This window comes from Cupressus sempervirens, chromosome 3, assembly GCF_028749045.1.
Source record: "Cupressus sempervirens isolate cs-2001-9-10 chromosome 3, ASM2874904v1, whole genome shotgun sequence".
NCBI classification, from domain to species: Eukaryota; Viridiplantae; Streptophyta; class Pinopsida; order Cupressales; family Cupressaceae; genus Cupressus; species Cupressus sempervirens.
The window spans coordinates 594,017,012-594,028,841 of NC_143120.1; the positions used below are offsets into that span (position 1 = coordinate 594,017,012).

The 11,830-nt window shown below is 33.7% G+C and overlaps 1 protein-coding gene across 1 annotated transcript in view; it reads right to left on the reverse strand.

Annotated features, from left to right (window-relative positions):
• LOC149568067 (inner membrane protein PPF-1, chloroplastic-like) overlaps positions 1–6,337 on the reverse strand; it is a 214,463-nt gene extending 208,126 nt beyond the window's left edge. The window contains exon 1 of the mRNA XM_089821069.1: positions 5,699–6,337. Within this exon, the coding sequence (XP_089677195.1) occupies positions 5,699–6,016 (318 nt within the window). The 5' untranslated portion in view covers positions 6,017–6,337. The remainder of the gene's footprint in view (positions 1–5,698) is intronic.
• Between the last annotated feature and the right edge of the window lie 5,493 nt (positions 6,338–11,830).

An 11,830-nucleotide genomic window follows, 5' to 3' on the forward strand; every position in this document is an offset into this window, starting at 1 on the left:
GTTATAATGATATAAGTCTACTGAGATGAAAAGAGAAAGAATCATCGAGAGGTTCTCATTATTGAGAGAACGTTTGACATTGAAGATCGATAATATACAGAAGCAATTAGAAGAATGTCTTAAAGCTAAGACATCATTTGAGAAATTTGTATATTCAGATTTAAATGCAGTAGAGGTAACTCTTGGGGGAGTAGTAAAGAAATTGTAATAGACTGAAGGATTATAATCAAAGGGGAAGTTATATTGTAATTAGGAGATATAAGGAAAAGATGGTATAAATAATGATGATCCACAGTTTTTGAAAATTTTGTGATGGCCATATAATTAATGTTACAAGATTTGGAACTTCGCCAATTTTCCCATATGTTGCCATCAATGCCAAAGGGGGAGATTGTTGGCAATTTGGCTAGGTTAACAAGATGTGACGTCATTTATAGCACAAGAACCTTTTTGGTCAGCACAATTCACGAAGGCATTTCTGGCACGTGCACACTTACCTAGAGGAAGTACAGTATGTTAGGATGACACGTACAAGAGTGCAGTACAATATGGTCAGTACGGATAGAGATATTTCGATTTTACAGTAACAATGTTGAAAAGATAGAAAAGGGCAGACTTAAGGAAATGAATATTTTGGCTTAAGCAATTATTTTGTTCATCAAAATAATTACTTAACTAATTAGGGACGATATCCAATTAATTTTGTGTTTTGGAAAGTGTGCAAAGAGATGAAGGCCAACAGTTAAAGAAATAAGGTATAAAGGAGAAGATTTTGGATATGAAGTAGTGCAAACTTGTAAGTGTATAATATTATGTCTTGTGATGCAAATTATGGTGTATGATCAGAGCGGTGTAAATTGTGATAAAAGATTGTGAAGGGCAGCAAAGGCAAATATCAGATATTGTAGATATCAGCAGCAGTGAAGAAGTTTCCAAATCTATCTCTAGTATTGAAGAACTTAAGTGTATTGCATGTTTGGACAGTGGCTCATCTTGCATATATTTGTAATTTGTAATAACAACTCCTAACAGGTTTGAGGCTTCTAGCAAGGCCTAGTCCTCTAACAAGGACCGAGACACTATACAGATGTAATAGACTCCTAACAAGGTCAATATATTTCACAAAATGCTTTTGATTAATGGATCGTTTTGTGGATACCATCCCCACTGGGGTTTTCCCTTGGCCAAGGTTTCCCTAGTTAACAAAATATGGTGTAACTATTCAGCATAATTAGTTTACTTTCTTAAGCAAGTTATAAGTTTGTTAAAGATATCCAATTTTGGGCAAAAGTTTGTGAAATACTGATTCACCCCCCAGACAGTACCTCCATAATTCAAAGGAAAATCATCCATTTAACGGAGATCCGTCCATCTATGGGTTACTAATGTGTCCTATATCTTGAGCAAAAGGGGTCAATTTTGATGTTAATTTTAAGGAGGACAAAAAATGCAACTATCAATCATAGGTACTAAATAAGATAAAGAACCCTCTAATTCGGCAACATGAATCAGCAAGTGCTTGCACAGCAATTGACAAAATTTGAGCGAACTCATGAACTCAAGATGACCTCTTGTGTTAATAACTTACGGCACAAAGCAAGATATTCATAGAGTTGGCCACTATTGAGCCTCACCCAAATGGTCATATCAACAAATGTCCAAAATTGGAACACATCAAGTCTTTCAAACATTATAGAAAAGTAAATGGTATTTTTCTTATGCGTCCAGTGAGCAAGGTGGATGACCATCATGTGCATATGTCATAGCATGTCAAGACCATAGTTCGCACACTCACAGAAAAATCTGTGATTAGTAAGAAATTGCCGAGTTTTATAGCCCAGTGATTTTTTGGCGAAACTAATCACCAATTTCAAAACTCGGCTGCACCCAAAAAATCGCAGATTACTCACCAATTTTTCGGCAGGTTTTTATAGAAAACTCACGATTTTTTTATTAAAACTCATCTGCATGATTCTCTGAGTTATTATTCTACCAGGTTGATGTGCAGTCAGTTGTTTTCCATTTCATGGTGTAAGCTGCCTATATTGTAGATGGACTCCATGAAAGCAAAAATTAACACAGCCAAGAAATGTTTCTACTTTTAGCTGCAATCATAATCTGTTGATAATTAACCCACACGCAAATAACTTCATCAATTGAAAGAAGTCAAGGACATCTTGGATGTTTTGTTTTGGAAGGAGTTATGATCAAACTATTGCAAATTTGTGCCTTGTTTGTTTTCTCTGTTGTCATTTCTTTGTGATTGAAACACACAATTTCTTAAGTGGGACTTCAGAAAGTCAAAAGATAATTATAGAAACAGTGCAGGTTGAATCATTAAGCTTTTGTAGCATGTAGCCTCATCCCCACTGTGCCTTTGAAACATAAACTATTTAGTATTTACTTCTGTTTTGACAGAAACTATTTACTGTTTTGCTTCCTGCCATCAGCATTCTGCATAAGAATGCGATTTTGTACCCACTATGCATTTATATATATCTTAACTCTGCTTGTTTCTTTTGTGTTCTCTTTAATTAAATCGTTAAATATATCTTTTCATTGAAATTTGTAAAAAAAATGTTTTTTTAATTAAATTTTAGCCATTTTTTTAGGTTCCCGAGTTTTTTTTTTAATTGGCCGATTTTTTCCCGAAAAAACTTTTAGGGGTTTGGTGAGTTGTTGTCAAGTGAGAGTTTTCCAACTATGGTCAAGACTATAATTTTTCATTGGGAAAATTAGTTCATTCAATTCCCAACCTTCACATATATCTCTATGTTTGAGCTTCACATATTATCCTGAACATTGCCAAGGTAACTGAGCCATGACGTCATTTTTATGAAGTATCTGCAACAAGCTTATAAAGTGCATTGGTTGTCGTTACAATGACATACAAAAATGCATGAGTTCTATGGACTCTACATTCGTCAGTAGTGAGACAGCTAGATTTAACTTGAAAAACTTCTGTAACAAATGCCCACGTGACTTGAAGTGTATCGTGCAGGAAGGATTGGGAATCAAACATGTATCTTCTTAAGTTGACAATTATTTGGGCAGACTGAAAATGAATTTGAGGTCAAAAGAAAAAAATTCACTTATACTATCCATCAATTTCATGACATGCTTTGGGACGAAGTAGATGGCATATTAGATAATAAGACAAATATTTTTCTTCCCAGTTAATAAAAATACAATTTATAGGCAACCTTTACCTTCATTAAATTGATCTAAAAGCTTAAAAACCCCTTAGGTTCTATGTTTAAAATTATGTTGTGTTGCCTTGCTGGGTTGCCTCGCAGGCTTCGTGCTTCGCTGGGTTGCCTTGCAGATCTGAACCCTCCATCAAAATAAAATAAAAATTATGTTGTGTGAAAGGGAACTTAATCCTTTCCCTCACTCTTTTGAAAGGAAGCTTCTCCTCAAATTTGAAGTACAATTCTATTGTAGGTACACATTGTGACATTTTATACCACACTAAAAGGTAGGAATTAAATGCTAATATAAAATAGGATCAGTTTGCACAATTATCTACCTAGGACCCAATCCAATATTTCTCCAGATAAAAATTTATAATTGTTGCAGCTATATAAATATTCTCAAGATTTCCTGATGATGTCAATAATATTACAGAATGTACTTCATGAATGGAAAAAAAATTTATAATAATATGGAGACTGTCATCTTTATATTGATATTTTTTATACAAGTAGCATAATTGTTCAGGCAATGACACAGTTTGTAGATGCATGTGTTTGCATTTCAGATTTCATTTGTCACCAGCCATTTAAAGACAATAAGCTGTGGGAATCAGAAAAAAAAACAGACATCATATTGTTTGTGTTCCTAATGGATATTTTCACTCCCTCATTGAAGAGAAACCTATTCATCTTGTTTCAATTTATTCCTGACTAGTAAATGTTATTCCAGAAAGCCCTGGTTATGAATTATCCACAGTACCAGAAAATGTGTGTTCCAAGAAAGCCTCAAAAAACCAAGTGTCTATGTTGAGTTCTTGGCTGCATGTAAACCAGAAACTCCTGGTTATAACCCCAGGCATGAAAGCAGCTAAATTACAGGGGCTAGAACTTCAATTCAAGTTTCACTGCAACAGCAGATATTAAAAGTCACGTAAAATTTGGCTACGTAGAAGCATCAATTTAAAGGTGTTGAGGTTCAAGCCAAAAAAATTCATTCACACATATAGGATACCCATTCAAACCTTGGCTGCAGAAACATTCTCAAGCACAAAACACACAACAGTTGCCAAAGGCCAGTCTAGGCTAGTGACCAGGAAACCATACCTATTTGCAGGAATTCTATAACTAAGCTCACAGAGCTCAGACAGTGATCAGATGCTCATGACAAAAAGGAAATGATGAACAACACACAATTGCAACTCCCAGGTATCTACCAGTATAAAACATGAAAAAGTGAAATTAAGTTGATAAGGTATCAAGTTAGAGAAGTTCTAGATTGATTGTAGAACAAGATACAGATAAGAAGAACTCAGGTTCTCATAAACATTCCGTAGGCCCCCCTCAAGTTCCAATTTACCATTACATCAATAGCCTTGAAATCAATTCCAAGGAGTGACTATTCAATTTCAATTCCCTAATTGTTATATAAAACAATAAACAGAAAACATGAAAGCATTGACAAGCTCACAAAAAAGTGGATCAAAGTTTTTGGCCCAAGATATGTATTTATAAATAAATGCCTGCGCACGTGAGATTTACAATTTATTTAAAGCTTCCACCAACCATGCACATTACCAATAGTTCAACGGTACTTCAACCATCATCATAAAAGACATATGAACGGGAATGGGGAACATCTCCAAAGGTCAAAGGGTGACTTGACATGCAACAAGCCTTACATTGGGTCCAGGCAACAGGGACTTTTTTTCGAAGTTAAATATTTCTACATAGTCTACAGCATCAAAACCCCGATACCTAGAAAGCGCATTCAAATTGGGAAGTGCAGACAACTTCCATTAAAAAAATCCACGCGCCAAAATTTCAAGATTGGTAAGGATACCGAAGGTGGAAGAACAAAATAAACACAGTCAATCGGAAGGGGTATTTGAGTGCAAAATTCCAGTTTGATGCGTTAGGATCTCCCTTCTCACCAGTAATAAAATTGCTCAGATGAGTTTGTGTGTTGTGTGATCTGAAAAATTAAAAGAACAAAAATAAACGCAGTCAATCAAGAACAGGTATTTTAGTGAAAACTCCAGTTTGATGTGTTAGGATCTCCCTTTTCACCAGTACTCACATTGCGCAGAGGTGTTGTGTGTTGTGTGATAAATTAAAAAGAATAAAAATGAAAGGCTCTTCTTAAAAAACCTGCCTTGGACATATTTATCCAACATAAGTCATGCTTCATAAAGGAAACGAAATTTGGATTCCCTGATGCTAAGTAAAGTAACGCGTTAGAAATAGCGAAACTAAAAATGTATAAATTAACTAAATAGACTCTTAGTCTGGCAATCAAAAATAGCTTTGGCAAATCCCTTCGAAACCTCAATTTTGAAAACGAAATTATTTCAATGTGTAACTATTTGCCAAAGCTCTTCCTAATAAGTTGTAGCTTAAGTTGTTATCCCGCGACTGGAAAAGGTAAACTCCCTCGGCGTAGCAAGCAAGTCTAAAAGCAGATATTAAGAAGAAGAAGAAAAGCATGGACAATGGACAGAAGGTACCTTTAAGAAACCTTCGAGTACATTCGTAATCCCCGTAAACCAGTCCCCGCTCTGCTTTTGAACTTCAGTAGCGGTGGCAGTGGAGGCGTCGGTGGAGGTTGCTACAGCTGAATCGGCGAGCGTGTAAAGTAAGGCCTCTGCTCTGTTGATGAAGCCCTGCACCGCTGCAGAGGCCACAAATTGAGGCACCTGGTGGAGACTCGAACTCACTCTCACAACCCGCGACTTCCTCGAGCTCCAAGTGTGAGATTGAAGTATGCATCTTCTGGATATAGAAGGGCCATGTGTGTAGCAGTATGAACACACGCCTGCATTCATCTTCGATTACAACTCTTCCCCCTCTTCAAATACAGGAACTTACAGAGTCTTCAATGGTATCTGCATATCTTTAGACAATCAATTGAAAATGTCCTTGAAATGGTCTGAGGATAGACAAATTGGAAGCTTACTTTGGAAAATGTGCTGCAATTCTGTTTGTAGCTACTTTCAGGGGTTTTATATTTCTCTTGATCCTAACTGCATACGAGACTGCGTGCGTGCTATCAAGCTATGGTTGGTTGTCAATTGCTGTTCAGAAAATCTATAAAAATAAATTAAAAAGGAGACCTGCTGGCTTCTCCGAAAAAAATAAATTGGAATAATTAGGCAGTGGTCAAGCGGTATATTTGTATAGATATATTTTGTAAGATATTATATTTTAAAATAATTAATTTTTTAATTGATAAATACGAGATATTTTTCAACAGTCAGCACAGTACTATTTCAGTTGGTCATCTATCTTAGTACTATCCAGTTTGAGTGTGCTTGACTACCAAGTTTCTTCTATGGCTAAACTCACTTAGTTTTCTGCCTTATGAACCATTCATTAGAAAGGCTCTAAAGTCCATCAATTGATAAGTAGAGATGTTTTTTACAGCAAATCAAATTGTAATATTGCTATACCGATACAACTATGTAGTGAAAAGTATTTATTATAGAGAATTTACGAGTATTATAAAAGTTTTTATAATAGCATTACATATATACATTATATTATGTTCATTACATGAGTACTTCTTATTTCAAATTTGTTAACTCATTCTATTGAGGATCTAACTAGAGAGAACATGATCACACGTTATAGAAATATATGTATAATAAACAACATTACTTTTGGTTAAGCAAATTCCAACAATAAAATAGTTAGCAAATCATTTTGATAAGCACAAGTCCAAGTGTGCATGCAAGCTCAATATTAAGACTATAAGCTCAATAATAAGATTATAAGTGTAAATATAAATAAAACATAATTGATTTCTAAATGTTGAGGTACTTATTTGATTGACGCATATAATTCTATCATTGTGATGAATCAATTCTCAACATTCTTGAGCGACATTTTCTGATTGTATTGTTTTTAACGCTAAATTATTTATCTAAACTAATTGTGTATGTTGGTGACATTATTTATTTGACCTACCAATTTATATGTAAGTTGTTTATTTTCTCTTGTAGATTTTATAAACATTAAAATATGTTTTAAGCTAAGAAGGCTAACAACCTAAACGAGGAGTCAAACTCAAAAGGGGGGAGAGAGAAATAATGATAAAAGGGGGGAAATGATTGAAGAGATGTGCTCAATTAATGCTAGTGGTTATTCCCATGTATCGGAGAACCTTAAAACTGAACCTCTCAATATTGCCCAAAATGTGGTTGTGGAGGATAGGACCATATCAACCAATATGGATAAGGGTAGGTTGCATATTTGCTATAAAGTGTGACATTTCTAAGACTATTTGGGAGGAGATAGAAAGAACTACAAAAGATATTGATGATATCAAAAAAACTTTCTAGGATGTCTCTCATTTTGCTCTGAACATGATGCATAGCTCAGCTACCACCATGTGTTTGCTCTGAAAGGATGTGCTTAGTGTGAATGACAATGAAGATGGTAATTATGAGGAACTTCTTTAAGTTCCTTTTAGAAGATCAGGCAAGGATAATGTTGACAAAGACATGCAAGAGGAAGGAGGCTTAGGGTATGGTCCCTTTTTATTTTCTCTATTATTGTTGATAGTAGTCATTTTGGTCTTGTTTCTCTTTTTGTTTATATAATTGATATTGTTATGTATAACTCTGGTTGTTTGTGTAAATAAGCAAGTTGTATGATGAGTGAACATATAATTTCTGTGTAAAATAATTAGATACTTTGGAACAAATGTACCATAAAAATACTCAGAGTGATATGTTGGTAGCTTGGCCATCCCTCCCACAATCAAAAAATACAGAAAATGAGGAGTTTTCTAAAAGGGTAAAACTTTTTTGGAAAAAAATATATGGGAAATATGGAGAGGAATAGAAGAATTTTCACTAACAAAAGTTTGGATTTAACCTCCATTCTTAGTAAAGTGGAAGCATGCATTATAGAGGTAGAAAATAATAACCTAAAAAATTTGCATAAGGAAGAAGGCTATTTCTCTTAATGGGATGGAAAAATGCGCAAAAACTAGTTTAAGCTTACTAACCCACCTTTGATCTATTCAAAAGCAAATAATCAAGCCAAGGCGGATTGCAAATGGGAACCCCCTCGAATAGGTTGGGAAAAACTTAATTTTGATGGGGCCTTAAGAGGAAATATAGGGCCTGTTAGATTAGGATGTATTATACATTCTAACAGAGGTTCTTGGATGATTAAACAAGCCAAGCCCTTAGGGGTACTCTCTAATAATCTATCGAAATTAGAGGCCTTGATCGAAGGTCTAAAACTTATGTTGGAAATGGACATTAGAAATTTAGTCATTGAAGAGGAATCATAAATTATTCTAAACGCATTAAGGAAAAGAAATACTCCTAATTGGATATTAAATGTTAAACTTGAAGACATGTTAAAGATAGTTGATCAATTTGAATAAATTAGTAGTAAACATATATATCGAGAAGGAAATAAAGAATCAGATATATTAATCATCAAAGGAGTAGATGGTGAGGATTCTCTCCTAGAATATAATTAAGTCATCCTAAATGTATAACCTTAAAACAATAATTTAAAGATACCTCTATTAATCAGTTCAAAAATATACTATCTAGCTACAAGAATACATTTGACAGTAACTCTTTCTAAAGCAATCACCAATTAAGACATTAATCAAGGATAGCTCATACATAGCAAGATATAATTAAGGACAACAAAAATGTTTTAATAAGGATACAACGAAGATTATAGTTATAGTCCTTTTTTTCTTAAATATATATGGTCTTGATTTCTTGTTAAAATACTTTCTCTAGTAATTTGATGGTGGCCTTATACAATTAAATCTTTCAATTAGTTAATCTAAAAAAAAAATCTTGGTCAAGAAGTAATGTTTGCAAGCCATTTTAAGGAGACGGACAAGGAAATATGTAGTAACAAAGGAAAGACAAAAACATAAAAAGTATATATCAACATTACAAAGGTCATTATCAAATCAAGAATGAAATCTAGGAAGTCTTAATGATGCAAATAGGGGAATGTCTCTAAATTATTCATGAACTAAGTAAATGGATTAAGAACTCCCTGATTAATCAAAGGAACCATATAATTAATTAATTAAAGGTTTAGCTTGGGCCTTCTTATCAATTAAAAAAAACCTTTATAAATCCTAGCCCCCCACATGTTTGGGAAAATGTCAAAAAATTGAAAGCAAACATCTTGAATTTTTTGGGAAAATTGTTTATAAAATGAGAGATAAAGTTATACACACACTAAAAATACCTATTGTCAAACTAAATATCCATTCTCTAAAAGCATGCAAATTTGTCTATAAAAATTTATCATTCACTATTTCTTTGTTAAATTAGAGAAAAAGTACTTGAAATTTGTCACTAGCTATAAAAACTCAAATTGTACGGGAGAACGAATAGAAAAAAATGCCCATTTTTTATTTATGAAATTCCCTATAAAATGGCTTACAAAGCAATCACGTACCTTCATGCAGAGAACAAAAAAAAAAAAATTTAACCACAATTTTGTCAAAAAAAAATCTAGAAAATCCCTTTCAAGCCTACAAAACATGTTGCAAAACTAGTGTGATGTTCTTTCAAGATCTCTAGTGCATTTCTAAAGAAAATAATGCTCAATTTGTTTCAAACTCTGCGCAATTTCATAGTAAAAAATATACATACAAAATATCATACAAAAGAAGTATGATTTCCTAGCAAAAAGTTCTAATATTTTTTTATTTAAAAAAAGCATAAAAAATACATCTAAAAACCCACATTAAATTTTCATTTAAATAAATACCATTGTTCCATAGGGATGTAGGGGGTGTCTCGTCACTTCTATCCAAACACTACAAAGATGTCAAAAACATCAGCATTGGCAATACCCCAGCAAGTTCCACAGACTTAGTCTCAAAATTATTTTAGGAAAGCCTAATAATCTCTAGTTGTTTATAGTTGAATCTCCAACAAAAAATAGAAAGAGGTGGTAAAATTATGTAAATGACATTCATATTAAAGTTTTGGGAAGTCTTAAAACCCTTATTTGTGCTTAATAATAGGGGACCATCCTCAACACCCCCATCCCCATCATATTGTGACAAGGATCGTGCCAAGGGAGATGTCCCTCTATTCTATTGGGTGCTTTACACCCAAACCCTGACAAGAGGAGCTACCTATTGATTCCATTGGAGGTAGTTCCCCCAAACCCCCACAAGGTGTGTTTCCATCGACCATGTTATAAATAGGAAATATTGAGAGGGGGGAGGGGGTGAATCAATATTTTACAAACTTTTTCCCAACTATGGATATCTTTTATAACTTTAAAACATGCAAATGTGAATAGATTGAAAAGTAAACATAAAAATTTCACAATTCAACTCATAACACCATTATTTGTCAACTAGGGAAACCTTGGCCAAGGTAAAACCTCGATAGGAATGGCACCCAGAAAATGATCCACTAATCAAAAGTATCTTGTGAAAGATATTTACACTATTAGAAGTCTATTACATATGTATAATGTCTTGATCCTTGTTAGAGGACTAGGGCTTGTTAGAAGCCTCAACCCTATTAGGAGTTGTTATTACAATTACAAAATGTATGCAAGATAAGCCTACTGCCCAAACATGTTATACAATAATATCTTGTACACAAAAGGTATAGATACAAAAACCTCTTGCCAATGTTGATATCCTCAATATCTGATTTGACCTTTGTAGCTCACCATACAATCTTTTTCATATACTTCCTCTTAGTCCTCTTAATCATCAAATTCGCATCACAAAATGATAGCATAGTTATCACAATAACCACACTAAACTTCAATTTCAAAATTGTCATTTATACCATATTATTTTGTTTTATTGGCTTTCATGTCTTCACATGTGTTTGAAAATGCTAAAATGGTTTTTGCTCACTTAGGTTAACGTCTAGGATGTTGTCCCTAATTAGTTCAGTGATTGTTTTGCTAAATAAAATAATTCCTTAACATAAAATACATCTTCTATTAACTTTGTTTTGTTTTGCCTATGCATACATAATATCACTAAATCATCCATATCTTTGTACTTACTACTCATCAAGACTCTCACACTTGGGTACAAAATCTTAGCACTCTATATCATCACCAGCTAACTGCACACATGGAAAAACTTTGTGTGTGAACCGTGCTGACCAAAACTATGTATGTATTAACAAATAAATTGTATGATACTTAGACACTTTTCAAAGATAACTTCTTCAAAACAAAACTTCATGATCTACCCACTTAATATAGACTATATGTTTCTATAAATGGCAACTCCAAACTATCTACCTAGCCAAGTTGCCAACAATCTCCCCCCTTGGCATTGATGGCAACATATGGGAAAGTTGGCTAAGTCCCAAAAACTCAAAAATCCAAATTTTGTGAAGTACTTCGCATGGCTATTAAAAACAAAAATGTAGATCATTATCTATTTATACCATCATTATATCCTTATATCTCCTAATTACAATATTACTCCCCCTTACTCAATACTCTACCTTATATCTCCTTTTACATATTACATATGCATTTTTCCATACAAACACTCCCCCTTTGACATTAATGATAAAGGTGAGTCAAAAACTATAGACAAGTCAAACTTTTGAATCTACCTTCTTTTCTTCTTTTACATCCTTCTTATCTTCATC